The sequence below is a fragment of the Orcinus orca genome, chromosome 8, assembly GCF_937001465.1.
Source record: "Orcinus orca chromosome 8, mOrcOrc1.1, whole genome shotgun sequence".
In the NCBI taxonomy this organism is placed as follows: domain Eukaryota; kingdom Metazoa; phylum Chordata; class Mammalia; order Artiodactyla; family Delphinidae; genus Orcinus; species Orcinus orca.
In genome coordinates, this window is record NC_064566.1 from 80,591,699 (window position 1) to 80,612,727 (window position 21,029).

General features: G+C 37.5%; 1 protein-coding gene across 2 annotated transcripts in view; it reads right to left on the bottom strand.

The window, feature by feature from the left end:
* Positions 1 to 19,568, bottom strand: part of PDGFD (platelet derived growth factor D) — a 239,603-nt gene extending 220,035 nt beyond the window's left edge. The window contains exon 1 of one of the 2 annotated variants that reach the window (XM_004282187.3): positions 19,096 to 19,568. In XM_004282187.3, coding sequence (XP_004282235.1) covers positions 19,096 to 19,219 — 124 coding nt within the window. In that variant the 5' untranslated portion in view covers positions 19,220 to 19,568. The remainder of the gene's footprint in view (positions 1 to 19,095) is intronic. The other variant, XM_004282186.3, reaches the window with a different exon arrangement.
* Positions 19,569 to 21,029: the final 1,461 nt, after the last annotated feature.

Consider the following 21,029-nt stretch of genomic DNA (forward strand, 5'->3'; position numbering starts at 1 on the left):
GGAAGCTGTACCTTCCTTTTGGTATTAGGAACACCTCCAGATCAGGAATTGTTTGCTGGGGCTGTTTTAGAAACTTATGAATTAGATAATAAGATTTATACTAAAACAAATATCTATGTCAGGCCTATGCATTTCTGAACACACTGGAGAAGAGGAAACATGAATTAGGGATCTTAAGTCAATGCTTATAGAATAAAGCAGAAACCCTGTCCTTTGTGAAATTCTTATTTGATATTGGCCTGTATGAAAATACGAAATCTGGCTGCTGATTGACTGGACTTCAAAGATTTGGTTTCACCTATATATTTCTATCCTTGGAGGCATTATTTACATTTTGAGGCAACGTAAAGCATTTTGGGGAAGAGTTTTGGGGAACCACTCTTACACTGGTTCTGGGATGGAGGTCCCTCCCTCAGTGCTCTCTTGGCTTGTTTAGCTCAAGGCAGTTACTCTGGTGCCTACAATCTACTGGCCTTGAGAGTCTCCCCACCATATGAACTCCCATGGTGGAGAATCATGTCTCTTTTACCAGCACATCTCTAGCAGCTAAAGTGCCTGGCTAAATATTCAGTAAATATTCCGTAAATGACTGATAAATCAAGCAAAACTCACTTCCAAAGTGCTGCTTAAAATCCAGGAAAGGATTTACTTTTTTTTCCTTGATTACATTATAAAACTGATTTGTCTACTTTTTAAACTCAGTTAAGATTAAGGGAGCTTAAGTTTCTGTCCTTTCTCTTAAGCCTAGTTTGTATATATTGCTTTTAGATGTTAAAGGAAGCTTTGATTGGCAACTCAGAAGTGGATTTCATCCTGACTTTTAACTTTATTTAGATTCATGTTTTATATACAGAAAGAAGATTGCTAAAAAAATCAAGTCTCTTCTGAACAGGCTGCAAACTAGCTTGATCTTTGACTTAAAAATACTCCGGTAAGCTGAACACTGAAGGTTAAGATTATAGATAAAATTTTTAAAAAGAAGAAGAAAAAAGGAATAATCACAAATTCTCAATTCTTATCACTACTTTTTAGTTCAAAATGCTAAAAAAAATTATAGCCATTATATTTGCCATAAAAAAGCCCAAACTGAACACAATGCTGGAGGGAAAGATAGACAGTATTGATGATATAATCAATAAGAGGTTGGTGAGGCCACTTTCTTTCATTCTTACCTCCAGTCTTTACTGAAATTGCCTGTTGTCATACCTAACAATAGACATGAGGCATCTGTGATACTATGGAAAGAGTAACAGATGAGAGGTTAGAAAACTTGTACTTGAATCTGATCCACTGTGTGACTTTAGGCAAGTCACTGCACTTCTCTCTGTGCCATGGTTTCATCAACCGTACAGCAAGAAGATGGCCTAGCCTACCTCAAAGAAGCCTTCCAGCCCTAAAATTTAGTGAGTCTATGAAGTCATCATATAAACACACTCTAGAAATAGCCACTATACTACTTGTAGTAAGGTACAACTTTTATTATTTAATGTATACTCTGAAAAAATGTTGAAATGTGAAAAAACCCTGATAAACAACTTAATGCAGACATCTAAATACCCTATTGTTTATTAAGTATTGTGTCTTTAACATTGTGTTAAGAGCTCTCCATCTAGTAACTGATCTTCACATTCACTTTATAATATAGGTGTTTTTCTCTTTTTTGTTTATTTGTTTGTTTTTTGTTTTCAATCTCTGAGGTCTGAGAGGGGTTGAGTAATTTCCCAAGAATATGTAGCTAGCAAGTGGTAGGGGCAGGATTTCAGCTCAGGTCTTGCTATCTTTAATCATTATTCCATACCTAGCCCCTCATCAGGCTAGATTTCCTTTTCATAATAGTAAATTTCATTAACCTCTATTAGTATAAGTTGGATGTGTCTCTTTAAGACATTATTTCTCTGTACACACATTGGGAACCCTCTTATCAACATAGTTGAAACAGCAATGGATTGATCAATTTAAAACACCAGTTAAAATGGAGAGTTTTATGTTTTATTTTAGCTTAAACATAAAAATGTGCATTCCAGTGACCAAGTTCTGATGAAGTACAAAGATCTTTTCTTTCAGTATGTTTCATACTGATAAAATCTTTGTAATCTTTCTTGAATAAGCCACGTCCATACTCATCCATAATCTCCAATTTTTCTTTCTTGAAAGTAGAAAAAAAATTAAAGATACATATGATGTAATTTATAGATGGAGCCCTTCAGGCTTCTTAGATTTATTTTATTTTTTTTCACTCTGGAGAATAGTTCAATTGTCTCACTCATACCTAACTCAACAACATATTTTTTTAGGAACTCATCATTAAAGCTTGGAAAAAGTATTCAATTAAATATTTTTGTAAACAGAACTCTCCTTTGTTTTGTTGTGTCACACAATATTTAAATTATATAATTACATTAATGTGTACAACTGGAAGACATATGTTTGGGAATAAATGTAGTAGTCTCCCCTATCCACAGGGGATACAGTTCAAGACCCTCAGTGGATGCCTGAAACCACGGCTAGCACGGAACTCTCTATATACTCTGTTTTTCCTATATATACATACCTATAATAAAATTTAATTTATAAATTAAGTACAGTAAGCGATTAACAACAATAACTAATAATAAAATAGAACAATTATAGCAATATACTGTAATGAAGGTTATATGAATGTGGTCTCTCTCTCTTACTCTATCTCAATATCTTATTGTACACATTTAATGTCTTTTCCATCTTAACTAAGCACTTGTCGTGCACTGTGGCCTTAACGTTTGCAGTTTGAGATGCAACAGTAAAACCAGCAAAATTTCATTTTCCTTCTTCACAGTTTTATAGATAGAAGGTTTGTTCTTACCATAGATCTTAGCAACCTCAGCATATGATATTTTTTCTTTATTAAGTTGAAAACTTTCACCTTTGCACTTAAAGAAAGTACTTTAAGACTTCTCTGGCATATCTGAATTGCCAGCATCACTATTCTTGGGCTTCGGAGCCATTGTTAAATAAAATAAGGGTGACTTGAACACAAGCACTATGATACCTCAACATAACCTATGATGGCTACTGAGTGACTAAAGGGCTTTGGACAAAAAGATGATTCACTTTGTCAGCAGACTACAGTGGGACAGCAGGAGATTTCATCATGCTACACAAAATGGCGCACAATTTAAAACTTGTGGGTTTTTTTTTTTTAATTTCTGGAAGTTTCCATTTAATATTTTCCCACCGCAGTTGACTGTGTGTAACTGAAACCATGGAGAGAGAAACAGTGGATAAGGGGGGACTGCTGTACAACAGACCCGTGGTGTGTGTGTATATATATATGTATATATGTCTCAATCATGGAAGCAAAAATGCATACAAGGGAAGTAACATAAAAGCACTGCAATCACTATGCTCATCAGTCTGTCAGAATGTTTTAAATTAAGACTAGACCATGTGGTTAAGCCAGCTCTTGGGGTAATGGAGTCCTGCTGTACTAATTTGTTTATCTGGTAGAAGATATTTTCACATATCTTCAGAATAAACTCAAATGGCAAGATATGTACCTTAATACTAAGGAATCATTCAGATTTTGTGGGGTCTGACACATGCAATTTGGGATGCTCTCTTTAAGAAAACTATCTTTTTATATTATAAATATAAAATTAGGTAATAGGGCCTTGGAAGGGACCTAGTAAGGGAAGGACACTGAAGCTTAAGTTTCATTAGCTTCCAAGTCGTTCCACCACTGCTATCCACAGACACCTTGCTCTTGCTTCAAGATTGAGCTTCATCTGAATTGCACCCTGCTGATGTTCAGCTAATCATTTAGCAAATACTTACTGAGCATCTCCTATACATCTGGTACTATTCCAGGAGCCAGGCATACTGTAGGGAATAAAAGAGACAAAGTCTCTATCCTAACAGAGCTTAGATTCTTGGGAGAATAAAGAACATACACCAATAAAAATGAATGATGGGCCTCCCTGGTGGTGCAGTGGTTGAGAGTCCACCTGCCGATGCAGGGGACACGGGTTCGTGCCCTGGTCCGGGAAGATCCCACATGCCGCAGAGCGGCTGGGCCTGTGAGCCATGGCCGCTGAGCCTGCGCGTCCGGAGCCTGTGCTCTGCAACGGGAGAGGCCACAACAGTGAGAGGCTCGTGAACCACAAAAACAAAACAAAACAAAACAAAAAAATGAATGATACAATTTCAAGTAGAGGTAAGTGAGAAGGGTGCAAGAGGGCATACTAAAAAAAAGTCACTGTTTTCAAAACTACTTCTTCACTGAAAACAAAGAGTGCCTTATGAATAAAATATTTTCCATAACAATAGAGTCATGCTGTGTCCTGACATAAAGAGTTGTTGAAGAGATTCTGAGCTCATGAAGCAGTGCCTTTCTTAGCCTTCCTTAGCCCTTCCAATCTTGGGTGTTTGTTTGGAAAACTAGGTACACCATGCTGAGGTCCTTCCTGGGATGAGACATCAAAATGGGCAACTCAGGTTGCAACCCCCACTGAAAGAAATTTTACAGCAATGAGAGTTTTACATAACATCATTGCATATAAGCCTCTCACAGGAACACAATCCAATGAGATGTTTCTAAAATCAGTTAAGGAAAAAAAGTACAGCGTTACAAGCCATTCTACTTGATAGAACACTTTTGTTTGCCCAAATTACAAACAGATTAAAAGGCCATGCTAACAAACACCCAACCAAAAGCTTGGTAGAAATATGTCACTTAGGAAAAGTAGAAATTATTTATATTTCTGTAATAACTTTTATTAATCACCTTTCACTTCTTGGCCACGGAGTAAATGAATGATAGATCTGAATTTTTAAAATGCAAAACAACAGTTTTCATAACATTTAATTTTGCTTAAAAAAAAGGCATGCTCCAAATATATGCTGTCCAAAGCTTCTAAAGCCAAGGAGATATGGGTAATTTAATAAAAATCTGTACCAAATATATAATAGGTTAACCCCCTCCCAAACACATAGCAGTATTTTGTTTTTTACAGATCTTTTACTGATCAGCCAGAAAGAGTAATTCTTTAAACTGGTCAAGTGATAAAAAGAGAATGTTATCATTACCTAAGTCAAATTAAGTTGTAAATGAAAAGGAAAACCAGTGCTGGTTAAACACAGCTTTTTTCCATCCATAGCAGAGAAATGAAGTGCCAGCTGCTGTTTTCAAAAGAAGCTTCTCAAATATCAGAAATTTTGCACCTGCATATAATATAAACTGAGTAGCCCGGTTGACTGCAGGTTTATGAGATGACTGCAAAAAAATTTTTTTAAAGAGTATACATGAAAATAACCAGAAACGTCAACTCTAATGATGTTGATATAAAAAAAACAAAATATAAACCACATAAAACTTGCCCATGCTGGGTTATTAATCCCCCTAAAAAGTGACACAGTCAATTTAAACACGTTGCAACAAAGAGAGGGAGATACAGTTTTCATAAGTTCAATATTTTTTTTATGTTGGAAAAACACCATTGATAACTTGTGTTTGTCTACATAAATGATCTTAAGATACCGTGTTGTTCAAATCAGTAATGCCTAGCATCATGTGGTTACTGAGTATTTGCAATGTGACTAGTCTGAAATGGGATGTGTTATGTGTATATATAAAATGCATATCATATTTTGAAGGCTCAATATGATAAAAATAATATAAAAAGAAATCAGTATTTTAAAAATATTTATTAAACATTGAAATAATATTTGGATATAGATTGGATTAAATAAAATATATTATTAAAATTAACTTCATGCTTTTCTTTTTACTTTTTAATATGGTTACTAAAGTTTTTAAAATAACATTGGTTTGCATTATATTTCTGTTGGACAATGATGGCCTACAGTGGTAAGAATTGGGCTCAGTTTGAGCTAAGGCAACTGGGCTCAGAAATTCAACTGGAATTCTCTGACTCTGTCCTAAACTCCAAATTTCTAATAATCCTAATATTTGCAAATATGTCATCTAGAAATATCTATGTTCCATCACATAACATATAATAGCATCACTGCACTTACACATATCATATTACATCAGCATACTCTCCATACCAATAAGTACTCTGTGGATGGTAGCTATTATCACATGATTATCATATAGTTAATTAACAAAGTAATTATTATCACATCACTTTCAACACTTTGCCCCAGAACTTAGTATAGAAACTGACACGTAATAGTCTCACGACAAACTCTGTGGCATAAACAAATGAATAAACTATGAGCCAACAAATGCATAAATGACATATTTAGGTTAAGGGAAAATTTTAAGAATCAATGAAAATATGATGAAATAGGATCACTGTCCTTTTCATCATGTCAGGACTTAATCTTATCTGAAAAATAGGTAAGATTTGGAACCAGAATTTCCTAAATATTCTGATATGGAATTAGGGCAGAAGTAAGGCTTGTCTTACTAGAGAATTCTCAAAGGCAGAGATCAAAATGCACCATTAAAATGTCGATACAGCTTTATAGGCCAATGAAATTTTACAGTTAGAAAACTGCTGAACAAATAGGCAGTTCAACCATTCATCTTTCACATCAAAGACCCTTTATTAGTTTCCTGTGAGTGCTGTAACAAATTGCCACAAGTTTACTGGCTTAAAACAACACACACTTATTCTCTTAGAATCCTGGAGGCCACAAGTGTGAAATCAGTTGAAAGAGCCAAAATCAAGGTGTTGGCAGGGTCCTGCTCCTTCCGGATGCTCGAGTGGAGAATCTGTTCCTTGCATCTTCCAGCATCTGGTGGCTGCTAGCATTCCTTGGCTTGTGGTCATAGCAGCACTCAAATCTCCGTTTCTGTGGTCACATTGCCCTCTCTTCTGCCTGTGTCAAATCTCCATAAGGGCATTTGTGATTGCATCAGGGCGCATTGAGATAATTCAGGATAATCTCACCTTTTCAAGATCCTAAGCTAAATCACATCTGCAGAGTCTTTGCCATAGAACATAGCAGTTAGGTACCAGAATTAGGACATGAGGGTCATTATTCAGCCTCATACAGACCCCAATACATAGTTTTCCAATCTGCCCTAAAGCATTCACTAAAAATGGTCATTTTTGTATACCACTTTGAAATTTTTATTAAAGCTGGATGAACACAACCAAATTTTTTTAATGTGGAATTATGTGGCTATTGCACACCCATAACTGATTATTGCTTTGAATCTAGGTAGAGAGCTGTAGGTTTCATGTTCCTACACTTTTACATGCTCACCACTCTGCCCTGTGTCTCCTTAGGATCTCAGAAACTGCAATGTTCAGAGAAGATGACTTCTCACTTCTGATATCATAATTATGCTTTTGTCCCTCAAAGTAACTTATTTTTGATAAACCCATTCACCTGAAAAGTAATGAGGAGTCTCCAGGGACTTACTGCAAGTCTAGAGTGGCCAACTAGCTGGCCATGCACTCAAAGGAAATTTGTCAACCAGTGGCTGTGCACATGCAACTGTTGTTCAGAAAATGATTTTCAACTAGTCAATGTTTCTAAGTTGGACTTTCAGGAATTTTATACATGCAAACTAGATGAGTAAAGGGTACAAAGCAGTAAAGTAGTCATGTATTTTCAACATATTTTAATTATACTTAAAATTTATTGAGGTCATATGGACTATAATAGTTATATATTAATGACAGATTACCATGATTTGTAGTTTATTCTTTTCAATGTATTTGGAAAATATGAAATTTCCCTAGCTGAATTGACATGCCCAACCAAGAGAGGGAGTAAAAAAAAAAAATAGTATGCACAAAGCTGTCTTTTTTCTGCTGCCATCCAGTGGTCAAATAATCATAGTGCATATCACATGTTAAAAAGTTAAGTCTTCCTGGGTAGGTAAGTGAGCCCCTATATTTGTTTTTATGGTTCAGAAATATTTAGCCTAAAATCTAAAACCAAGAATGTATGACTCCCAGTTCTACAATTAAAAGTTACTTTTCTGCTCAAATCTTAATTGATATAATAGTAATAGTAATAACCAATAAAGAATTTGTCTTTCAATCCTCAAACAGTACTGTGCTCAACAACAGTTTAATCAATATCATTTTTTTCTGAACTAAATATTAGGATAGATGATTTACGGTTAAAATTTGCTCAACAGGACAGAGTATTTAAAAAACAACAACAACAAAGTAACATGATGGTGGCACACAGATGGCCCTGTCTTGCCCTTTGTTTATTCCCATGAATACTTTATCTCATCAACTGAAGTATAAGCTTTAACAGAGTAGAGAGTGTGCCCTACGTTTAACTGTTTCTGCCTCAGTGCTTCATCCAGAGATTTGCATGTAGTCAGTACTCAATAAATATTTTTTGAACAAATGAGTAGTGTTTATGTTTATTGCAGTTGGGTCTGGTGAAAAGTAGTAAACTAAAGAATTGAATGAAAATAATATAAAGCCACAGTGGCTCTTCCTGGGGTATTTAAATAATCTCCGCATATGCTGTACTTAAACTAAATTCCAAATAGCTCTCACACCATCTCTCTCTCTCTCTCTCTTTTTTTTTTTAAATTAGCAACTATCTAAAAATCTTTTAATTCCATGTTTAGCAACTTCATCTATGGACTTTTTGTTTTCATAGGAAATGTATACTTTTTTTATTCCATTCAATAGCAACTCTCTTATTTAATCCTCAGTAAAATAGCATGAACATGTTCTCTCTCTGTAGATAAATCTTTAAACAGAATGGAGATGCATTACTCTTTCCTTAGCTTTCCATAGTCAATCATCCTGACTGAACCTTAAGACTTGTTTCATGATCCTTAATTTATTTCTTCTTCTTTCTTTTGAACTTTATTAAGTAGCGGGAACTTCACGTAAAAGTACTCAAATACTAATTCTGGAAAGGAAAGGTATACCAAAAAGGATTGATTCTAGTCAGAGTATGTGTGAGGTTTTTTCTTGGGAGGTGGGGGTTGCGTGGGGGAGAAACAGTTGAAAATTCTCCACATTTCATTGATATTAGTCCAAAATTAACCCCAAAGTGTCATGCTTATGCCTAAGGGAGCAGTCTAAAAGTATATGTGATCTTGAAATTTTCAACAAAGTCATTTGGAAAGGACCAATTCTTCACACCAAGCCACTGTCTATAATGGCTATGAAAGTACTTTGTCATGTTATAAGAACTCTAGGAATATCAGCTATTAGTATTATACACCCACAATCATGAATACCACTTTATTTTTTTTTTAATTTTTAATTTTTTATGCAATTTTTGAAGGTTACTTTCCATTTACAGTTATTACAAAATATTGGCTATATTCCCCATCTTGTGCATACATCTTTCAGCCTATCTTACACCCAATAGTTTGTACCTCCCACTCCCCCACCCTTATATTGCCTCTCCCTCTTTCCCTGGTAACCATTAGTTTGTTCTCTATCTCTGTGAGTCTGCTTCTTTTTTGTTATATTCACTAGTTTGTTGTATTTTTTAGATTCCACATATAAGTGGTATCATACAGTATTTATCTTTCTCTGTCTGACTTAATTTCACTTAGCATAATGCCCTCCCAGTCCATCCATGTTGCTGCAAATGGCAAATTTTCGTTCTTTCTTATGGCTGAGTAGTATTCCACTGTACACATACACCACATCTTCTTTATCCATTTATGTGTTGATAGACACTTAGGTTGTTGCCATATCTTTGCAATTGTAAATAATGCTGCTATGAACAATGGGGTGCATGTATCTTTTTGAATTAGTGTTGGTGTTTTTTTCAGATATAAACCCAGGAGTGGAATTGCTGAGTCATATGGTAGTTCTATTTTTAGTTTTTTGAGCATCCTCCATACTGTTTTCCCACAGTGGCTGCACCAATTTACATTCCCACCAACAGTGTACAAGGGTTCCCTTTTCTCCACATCCTTTTTTTTTTAAACATCCTTATTGGCGTATAATTGCTTCACAATGGTGTGTTAGTTTCTGCTTTATAATGAAGTGAATCAGCTATATGTATACATATATCCTCATATCTCCTCCCTCTTGCGTCTCCCTCCCACCATCCCTATCCCACCCCTCTAGGTGGTCACAAAGCACCGAGCTGATCTCCCTGTGCTATGTGGCTGCTTCCCACTAGCTATCTATTTTACATTTGGTAGTGTATATGTGTCCATGCCACTCTCTCACTTCAACCACTTACTTTAAAAACATGATAGTACATAGTTGATTACTTCATGTTCACTGTGCATGCATTTCATGCAAATGAGTGCTTCTCTATTACCTCCCTCCTCTAGATTTCATCCACATGGATATTGTACAAGCTCCTAAAGCTTAAAGTATCCACAAATTAATTTTCTACCTTCATGACTTTCCCTCATCTGTTCTTCCTCTTCTAATCCTTATCCTGTTCAATAATACAAACAGCCATCCAGACAATTAACAGAAACCTTACAGTCACCCTAGCTTCAGAGTTTAAACATCCTTGCTCCCATTCATTTACAATATGATAGGGCTCATGTGGCCCAAATATCAGTCATAAACAGAAGACAGTGATTGGTTGATTTACTGACTCTTCAAACCTTATTGAGAAGTCCTACGTGCCAGGCAATGAAACAGATAATGAGGTGCACAGCTTCATTAAATATAACAAGTATGCTCACATCAACAGATGGCAGATTTGTAAATAAATAAGTACCATGGAAAAATTGGGAAAACAAAGGAGTAGCCAATTCTACCTAGAGAGAATTGGGAGTCAGAAAAGTCTACATAGGGTGGTGCAATTCCTGTCTAAAATGTGATACCTGGTCAGCACATTCACTCAATAGTTCATTCAAAAACAATTATGATGTGTCTGGAAGAAAAACAACAAAAGGATTTATACTGCTAAGGAATTCACCATTGGATGAATAACCCAATATTTTAAAAAACTGATAATTTCACTCTGAGGCCTACTGAATTGGAGCATTTCCTTTAAGTGTCAGTGGGATCACCCATTGCAGACCTCAAGAAGTGAAATATAAAGACAGATCAAAAGCTCAATAAACAGCAGAATCAGTAAAAATAGATTTACACATCATTCACATATAAGTAGCAATTGACACTTTGGAAAAAACTAAGATCCTCTTGAGACTAACAATGAGGAAAAGTGAGAAGATAAGGCTAAGGCCAGAGCCTTAAGGGCAGACAGGAAGATGAAGACTCAGCCAAGGAGACAAAAAAATAAATAAGTAAAAGAACACTCAATGATATAAGGGAAAATTTCTATGTGGTTATTCAATGTCATATTTCTATAGTATAAGTATTCTGTTTTTTAAATATTATAAGTTTATATAATGTATATGTACATATCTACCTCCAAAATGCTTCAATTGTAGAGCTTGATAGGTTATAATATGACATTATTTTTTAACTTTAAAAGTTTCTTTTTATATTAACAAGGTCCCAATTATATTCTAAGATTTTCCCCACTACTTTCACTATTTATAATGGTTACAGGGACAGAACAAAACATAAGATACACTTTTTAAGCCTTTTCTAATCTTGTTTCTCCAAACAACCTAAAATAAGTACTGTGTTAATTCTGGCTTTATTTCTATCACCATTTCAAACTTACATTTAGGAATAGTTAAGGAAAAGGAGGGGTAGTGTCAAACCGAAGGAAGAGATCATTTCAAGAATGATCACAAAGGAGGCTACAGATCACAGTGACCTCACCCAGAGTGGTAGGGATGACTTCAAACTGCAATGGGTAAGGGAAACAAGAAGTAGAGACAGTAAGGCACGGTGAGACTGAAGAAGATTATACGGTGCTAAAGTGAAGAAAAACATTAAAACAACTTATATATGTTGTGGGAGAATGCAAAGACACTTAAACATATGTGTGGGCTAACAGGATGGAGACAATAAGAAGGGAAGTTTAAATACAGGAGAGTAGTAAAGTCTGTGGGTTTAGGGCATGGGTTTGAAGGAGTCAGAAAGAGGCAGAATCCTGCACAGGAGAGAGACCAAGAGCACAACACCCTCATGCATGACTGAACAGAGTCTAATTTATAAGAGCACTGCTGCCTCCCTGATCCCGACATAGTATTAACACTAATACCAGTTTTACACTGTTGTTGTTGTTTAGCAACTACATCATTTGTTGAAGCATAAGCTGTGTTCAACTAAACCAGTTAGAAGATAAAGATATAGACATATCTCTATCTATCTATCTATCTATCATTCTATCTATCTAGCATAGCATAAACTGAAATTAATTCAAGTTATTCCATTCTGTAATTATGCAGTTGTTTTTATTTTCTAACCAAAGAGCTAGATTTTGCATTTATCCCTGCTGAATTTCATTTTGATAGGATCAGCCCATCATTTCGACCTAAGAGTATGTAGATTCTCTAATTCAGCAGTCAGCAAACTACAGCCTGCAGGCCCACTGCCTGTTTATGTAAATAAAGTTTTATTGGAACTCAGCCACACACATTCATTTATGGAATTCCTATGGCTGCTCTCTTGCTATAATGGCAGAGTTGAATAGTTGCAACAGAGACCTCATGACTTTAGGAAAGCCTAAAATATTTACTATCCGGCCCTTTATAGAAAAAATCAGCCAAACTCTATCTAATTCAACCTGTTAACTATTTTTTCCAGATAAAATATGCAAGTAAATGTGTTTTCTGTGTCTTCATTCAAGTTATTCAGAATCCTGAACCCAATAGGGTCTAATCCAAAATGCAGATAAAAATTCCTGTTCACCTCCCTCTTGGCTAACACAAATCTATTAGTTATCACTAAAAGAATGATAATAACAGTCCATTATTATCCAGACTATAATTGTTCTTTTCCATAAGGTTGTCATAGTAAGCACTGTCAATTTTCTGGTTGAAATCCATATATACATAAGCTAATACCACTTCCAGTTTATGATCCTGGTAAACCTATTAAACATACAATCTAAACTTTCCTTTATGACTCAAGAACATCCTCTAAAATCATCAATTTTACTGGGCTGTAATATAGTACTTCCCCGGTGACATACAGAAAGAGATTATAGTCCATTTGGGCTGCTATAACAAACTTCTACAGATTGAGTGGCTTAAAACTACTGATATGCATTTCTTATAGTCTGAGAGGCTGGGAAGTCCAGCAGATTCCATGTTTTTCTGCTGTCTCCTCATGTGGTGGAAGAGGTGAGGATATCTCTGGGGTCTCTTTTATGAGGGCGCTAATCTCATTCATGAGGGCCCTGCTCTCATGATTCTAATCAACTTCTAAGGGCTCCACTTCCTAAGATCATCACACTGGGGGTTGGGATTTCGACATACAAATTTTGGGGGGACACAAATAAATATTCAGTCCATTGCAAGCTGGAACTATTCTCACCTGTTTCAATAAGAAGCCTAAGCCTGAAAAAAAGTAAGAGGAAGCAGGAAAACTACTAGCTGTCACTTCTCAATGCTGATAGTGTGAATATATCGAACCAGTACTGTTCTCTATTCTAACACCATGCTCTTGCTGTGCTGTGGACAGGGAAACCACATATGCAAGTGAGGTAGAGCTACATGGAAAGTAAAGGAAAAGAGTATATAAGTGTCTACCACAGGAACTTTATGACCTCATTTATACACGTTGCGACACTGATTTGGCCTTTAAGTGGATCTGTTGCACATATATTAGTTCATTTGGTTGTGTTTTACATAGTTGAAGCTGTTGAATAGTGAAATTCTGTAAAAGTAGGCTCTTACTATATAGCTTATTAAAGGTTTCAGCAAAATGCAGAGCTTAGCAGCAGATTCTCACATTGGATCTGAAATGACTTGTTCAAAACTAACACAGCATATTCAACCCATTCTCAGAGCCCACACTCAAGAACTGTCACTGAGCTCCCTCAGTCCAAAGAAGGCATGCTAGATTTCAAATTTCAAAAATCAAGAGTCCTAACATACAAGGTTTCAAATCACGTTTGGCTCATATTTATAGACAAAGCACGGCACCCAAAACTGTCCGTCTTTATAAACACTCTACAAAAAGTGCTCAAGTAAAAAACCCCAAACTTGGGACAAGATCACTCTTCATAATGAAGGACAGCTCATGTGCTATGACCTCCCTGTCTGCACAGGGCACAAATCACAAAAAACACAGTATTAATCTATAAAAATTAAAGCTAATAAATGAATGTCAGCATATCAGGGTGAAGAGCAAAGATATATTACTATATTCATCATCAATGCTTGTAAGAAACAAGGCACGCTTCATTCTTATTCTGAAAAAAAAATTCTTGGAAGAAAATATTTCTTCCTGTCTGTGCACTTTTGCACTTTAGTGTCTCACGGGCTTATTCCTTTATTTAGGACTTACATTTGGTCCTAAAATACTATATGGGGAGTCAGAACATTTTTGCTGAAGCATTTTTCTTGTATTCTTTCCTTTTGCTACTGTATATCATCCCCCTGTAGCTTTTTGCTGAAACTGTCCTTCACGTAAAAGTTATATAAAAATGTCCCTTTTAAAATTGCATAAATTCTGAAATGAAAAAGTTTGAAATAACTTAAAATGTTGCCAAACACTAACCAGGTTACCTTTGTGATTTACATTACCCTAATGAGATCTCAGATCCAGTTAATAAAATCCAATATCTGGCATGCTGTGCTGCAGAGGGGCTTCCAGGGTGAGGGGACCTCAGTGATATCCAGGCACTGGGCACTTTAAATATAGAAATTTTGAACTAGGCTCCTATTTTAATACAGGAAGAATTTTATTAAAATGATCAGCTAGTGCCTTTTTACAATAATCATATTTCAGCAAAGAAAGTTTGTAAGTTCCAGAAGGAAGATGATTTGCACCATGACTCAGCTCTCAAGGACAGAGACATAAATGTCTATATCCTCCAGACTCTCAGAATGATGGGATTCTCTGAGACCACACATGCTCAGGAGTCCCATGTAAGTGGCTCTGGGGACATTGCTCCATTGTTTGACCCTATGGTACTAAAATAATAAAGGTTTGCTTTCATTTGCTGAAAGGGAAAAATCCTGTATTCAAAAATCACTGTCATTCAATGAACACACAATGGTTATTAGTATAACTCACAACCTTATGGCATCTTCCACTATACGCTGTGGAGATATCTGGCTAAACTCACCTCTTTAAAAGAACCTCTATTGAGTAATATAAACTATGGTGGCAAGTCAAAGCCATGTTGCATTCAAAATATGTAATCTCCATTACGCTCTGTAGCCTTAATACACTTAGAGTTGAACAGAAAAATATAAATACAGAAGAACCTCAGATTTAGACACTAATGTGATTCTCAGCTTTCAGACACTTTAAAATTAATTTGTTTAAATTACCCTCTGGTTTTTTTTTTTGCCTTTCCTTTAAGTTCTGATCTTTGCACCAAAGTCGGTGTGCTGTCATCAATGAGGACAATAGAAACTGATGTTATTTAAGAAATAAGCTTGACCACTTAAAAGAGAATCTCAGACCACAATTACTAAAATTGCAGACCAATCATAAGATAATGATAATAGACAATAGACAATTCAAGTCCTGGCATACTAAACAACCAAACAGAACTATATTCAGAATCATTTACCACCAACACCTGTACTTTCTGAAAGCAAAAAAGGGTCAAGAAAATGAAGAGTGCATCTGTAATCTTAACTCCATAAGCAGGAAGTTCTATCTAGTTAGATTTAAAAATAAGTAAGCAATACTGTCAGTTAATTGCTACCTTCACACTTCTTGATTCACACTCTGAGAAACACCAGTTGTGTCCAGTTATTATAACAAAAGCACCAACTGCACAGGCACTAAAATAAAAATATGTAGATGCTATTGCTAAAGGAAGATTTTCTCTGTGCTAAGAGTTGGATCAGGAATGGGTTTCAAAAGTAAATCAGTTTGAGAAAGAATAACAAATATGATATAAGGAAGCATAAATACTCAAGCACTGCAAACTGTTATATTTTAATTCTTCTTAGCTATAGAACCTATTAGTTTCCTCCTGGAGACAGGGACCAAATTCAACCACCCTCTTCCTTGGGTCACCTTTTGTCATTCTGCAAGTGCTGGCAAGGGCTCTACAGACATCCCTTTTAGAACAAGAACATAATGTGATGAAGATTTCTGAAAGGCCAGGAGACTGCAACAGAGCAGCCTCCTACACTGGGTAGGAGACTATCATTTACCAACCTTCACACTTTATCTCCAATTCATTTCTTAACTACTTCAGTTACCTGGAGCTATTAGGTACTGGGAGACCAAAAAACAAGATTCTGTATCAGGCTGGATAGGATCCAACATACCTCATGCCAAGAACAGGGGATGTCTGTCATCATTCTTCCTTTCTTAACCCCAACATTAGGTAGCAGCTAACAGGGTCAGCAGAGACAAAACGATGGCCCTCAAGTGTAAAGACAGTTCCATCATTAGATAACGGTTTTGAAACCCCTAGTAAGGGCCATATCTAATCTTTTGTTAGATTTCCTACAATTTGTAATCTGAGGGCCAGGTCTTCTAAGGACCCTAAATTAATGTTTGGAAACTTTTATCTTCTATCTTCTCCTTATTGTATTCTCTGTTTATGTCCTCCACAAACTTATACCCTGTCTTAATCGGATCAAGAGTATTGTCCCCTTTATTGAGCCATTAAGGAACTTTGAGAGAGCAAGTTTAAAATGTCTGGAATCAGAACAAGGGATTAATTTAATAAGTTATTACTTTCTCTCATCAGCTCAATTGTTGCCATTAAAATTTCCCAGTGGCTGTCTAAACTTTTTCAAAGACCCTTTATTCTTACTCTCTCACCAAAACTCTACAACAGTGTTTCTCAACCTTTTCTTCATATCATCACTCCCCTGGTTAAGAAGCCTTTTTAGACATTCTTTTTTTTTCTAATCACATCTGCTCCCTATGAATTGCTAATACTACAAATGTACTATATATCTGTTTATATGTACTGACCCTTTGGAGGACCACAAACCACTGTAATTTCTAAGACTTTTTTTCACCTCCTAAGATCTAACTGCTTTCCTTTGGGGCAATATTACCTTTTTTTTGAGAATGTCTCTCTATAACAAGAATAAGCTGCCTTTTGAAAATTCCCCCAACTAAAAGTTCATTATGAGTGTTAATTATTTTTACTCTGTATACAACAATTTTCTTTTAATCCAACTACCTTTCCCCCTTTCCTAGCCTTATTTATAAATGAGATTGACACTGAGTTAAGTACTGAGCAATCTGAACTAATCAAAGTGTGTGTGCGTATGTGTGCTGTAACTGCAAAACAGCTCTCGCTAAAATATGAAGAAATAAATCCAGGGTAGTTTTCAAATTTTAATAAAATAAAGTATTAGCACTTCTCGTATAGACTAGATAGATGTACGGAGTTTTAACAGCAAAAAGTAAAATGAGATTATTCTTTTCCAAAAAACAGAGATATGAGCTGTGTGACTTGGTTTTAGTCAGAATCTTGGGTTAATGGGCAATGGTTACATATTTTTCATTTTCTGTCCTTGATTTCTTGTAACTCATACTTGGGAAGCTAAGGATTACAAAATTATGGCTATGAAGTCATGCAAATTATAAATGGCATTTTACTCTATGTAGCTGAAAGGGCACATTAAGTGCAAACATTAACACCTCTAAAAACTCAATGAGTAGAAGATTGTCCCTGGTGGAAACATTAATGAGTGAAACAAAGCTATAAAAGTTTAGTCTTGAGCCTAAACCTTTTTTTTTAATTAGTAAGAAAATTTTGTGCTTACACTAAGATGAAGCGTTATCAAAAATGCACTGCTAGCATATTTTACACAAAATACTGTGATAAGGTAATTCTATAAATACAGGGTGACCTTCTGCCTGGAGGTTACTCTGTGGCTTCCCTATACCCCCTCCGCTTCAGATGACTTTAGCACACTGAAATACACAGCATACTTGCCATCAGAAAATATAATAAGGTTTTTGTTTGCTTGTTTCAAAGCACAGAAGCTTTTCAGTGATGTCCAAATTAAGGACATACCAAGAGAGAAACTGATAAGAAAATAAGAAGGCTAATATGAATTTACCAGAGGTCAAATGTTGCCAGCTCCAAGAGTGAAGCCATTAAGAATAGCTTGGTGATCTCCTTAGGAGATCTGTTAGAATTTTAATCAAGCAGAAGGAAAGAAAGATATTTTTGATGAAGGGAAAAAAAAAAACAAACACAAAAACCTATGGGTCAGTTCAGGTAGATGGTGGAAACAGCTGCAAATTATTGGCAACATCAGCTGTACTTGAGAATTCAGGAATAAATCAACTTCAGACCTTGGTGGAGGCCCAGAAAGTAAATAAACGCAATTAAAATCGCTGGGATCCAATGACCCAGGTGTCCTCCATAGTAAAGGAAAACAAACAAGTCTGCTTGGGACCTTGCTTAAGAGAGCTGCTTAAAGATCTTTGCTTCTTGCAAACAGTTGGAAAGAATGCTATGCAAGACAACTAATAGCAGAAGCCAGGTCCCCCGGGATACAGATAAAACTCCAAAAGGCATTTTCTCCCAGACTCTGAGTTTCTGAGCCACGCTGAAGTCCACTGGAAAAAATCACTCTGGGGATGAAAAGGGCAACATACTGCACACCGCAGTATGCACACCACAGTCTCCTCAACATAAATTATACATAAATAAGTTCTCTGTTCCAGCTATCATTTCCTCTGAAATGAATCATTCCCTCTCCCCACACTTAAGAAAAATAAAAATAAATCACCCAGAGAAAGACACTCTTGAGTCCCTCCACAAATGCCCCAGCTATCCGTGTTTCCAGTCCAAAAGGTGGAGAGTCTGACCGTGGTGCGGCACAGCCTGCAACTTTCTTCAACTCTGGGATCCTAGCATCAGTTGATTGTTTGACACCAGAATGACTTCTCTAGGATCAGGGAGATGAGCCACCTGACCTATCTGATCCCCTCAGGCACAGATCCCACACCCCTCTGTCCATTCCGGAAGAAGGGGCTCTCTCGGGACTGGAGACAGGACCCGACCCCTCTTCCCCCTACCCCCCACCCGCCCATACACACAACCAAGGTTCATATGAAAGACTGAAAAGGGGTGTGGGACAACAATGATGACAACAAAAAACGTGATTACTTAATTAAAAAAAATAAAACCTGAGTCTCTTACCATCTCGCCTGAGGTTGGCGTTGCGCAAAGCTTTGATGGATGCGCTCTGCGGAGTTGCAGAAGTGTCCCGGTAGCTGCAAAAGTTTGAGCAGGCTAGCGTGTAGACAAGGATGAGCCGGTGCATTGGGATCAGCGACCTAGGGACAGCGTCGCTCCAAGAAAAAGCCGGGACAGGCTCCCAGGACCACGCCGCGCTCTGGCCCCCACGCTCGCCCTGCGCTAGCCCGGGCCGCCCCGCCGTGCTAGTCGCCGAGCTCTCCCCAAACTTCCTGCATGCTGAACTTTCCGCGCGCGGGTGGCGGCCGCACTTCCTTGTGGTGCTGAGAGTTGATAAATGGTGACGGGACAAACAACAGGTTGACGTTTGTTCGCCCCCTCCGGTGGCCGGCAGCTGCAACACAGGCTGCAGGGGGCGGGTGGCGCGGCGTCCCGGGCGGGCGAGCAGAGAAGCCGCGTCCTCGGCCCCAGCGGCGGCGGCAGCCCCTGAGCTGCGCGCACTCGGGCTCCCAGCCGCGGCGCGCGCACAAGGCTGCCCGGGTCCAGCCGAAGCCCGCTCCGCCACTGAGCGCGCCCAGTGTGACCGTGAGACGCAGCTCTTCCCACCACTCTGGGCTTAACCCTAGACGTTAGACCAGAGGGACAGCGGGGGACAAGAAACTGGGTGGCCGGGAGGAAGTGGAAGAGGGTAGACTCCCCAAACTTCCACAGAGGTGATGGGCTCCTCCACCCATAAGACATGGCTCCTGCTTGGGTGATGGTGGGGTTTGGGGAGGAGGGCTGGAGTTGGAAGTTTGTCGTTTACAATAATCAAGATCAGATTCTACTCAGTCAAGATTTTACTAAGTGAAAAAGTGGAAGAGCTCAATAGTAAATGAGCTTGTTTCTGAGCTTCCTTTGAGCTCCAGTAGGTGTGACCTTGGCCAAGTCAAGGTTAATTTCTCAGGGAGAAACACAGCCTGTCCTTCCTATCTCACAGGGCCCTAGGTATGAGGGGCGCGTGTGACCAAGTGTACAGTAAATCCTCAAGGGTGTTGGTATATGTCCCCCCCCCCACCCCCTGAAAAGTAGAAGGGTCTAGAAGTTGGGTGAGGTTGAGCCAGGACAGACAGGAAAGGTGAAGAAGTTGAGGGGGAATTGTGTTGTATTCATGGTCCACAAAAAGAGGCAGGGAACATCCAGGACTTTGGGCCTTCCTACTCTGAGTATCTGGAAGCTCGGAGGTCCAGAGGAACTGCCTCTGGATTCCAAGAACTTCTAGATCATGCCTCTATCTCCCAGGGGTAGGGGACTATATATGGAACAGGAGCAAATCAAGACTCTGCTGCTCACTAGCTTTGTCACCTTAAGTTATTTGACCTTTTGAGCTTCAGTTTCTTTACTTAAAAAAAGTGAGTAGTCATTCTTTAGTTTGTATCGTTGTGGTGAGAATTATATGAAATAACTTTAGTATTTTGCTTTGTTTGTACCTGAATCCAACTCCAGATTTACATAATTTCTCAGCTGCTCAAGGAAGAGACATTTTCCAGTCTCTTTCAGGCCTTTCAGCTCCTGAAAGTCTGGGATATGAGAATATCTCTATATATGATATATAGAGAGAGCTGGAAGCCCTGAGAAGCCTAGGAAATTCAGGAAAATTTAGACTTGAGATTACACCATCCAAGGCTGACTAATACATGTGTTCTTTCTACATATTCAAAAATTAATGTGGTTTACCTCTTGGCATTTTTGTCTAAAACAGTGTTACAAACTGCGTGTTTGTGCATTGTGAAATAAATTACAAGACCAGCATTATTTTTTTTAATTGACTTTATTTTTTTAGAGCAGTTTTAGGTTCACTGCAAAATTGAGATGAAGGTCCAGAGATTTCCCATGTGCCCTCTGCCCCCACATATAAATGGTCTTCCCCATTATCAAATCCCCCACCAGAGTGGTGC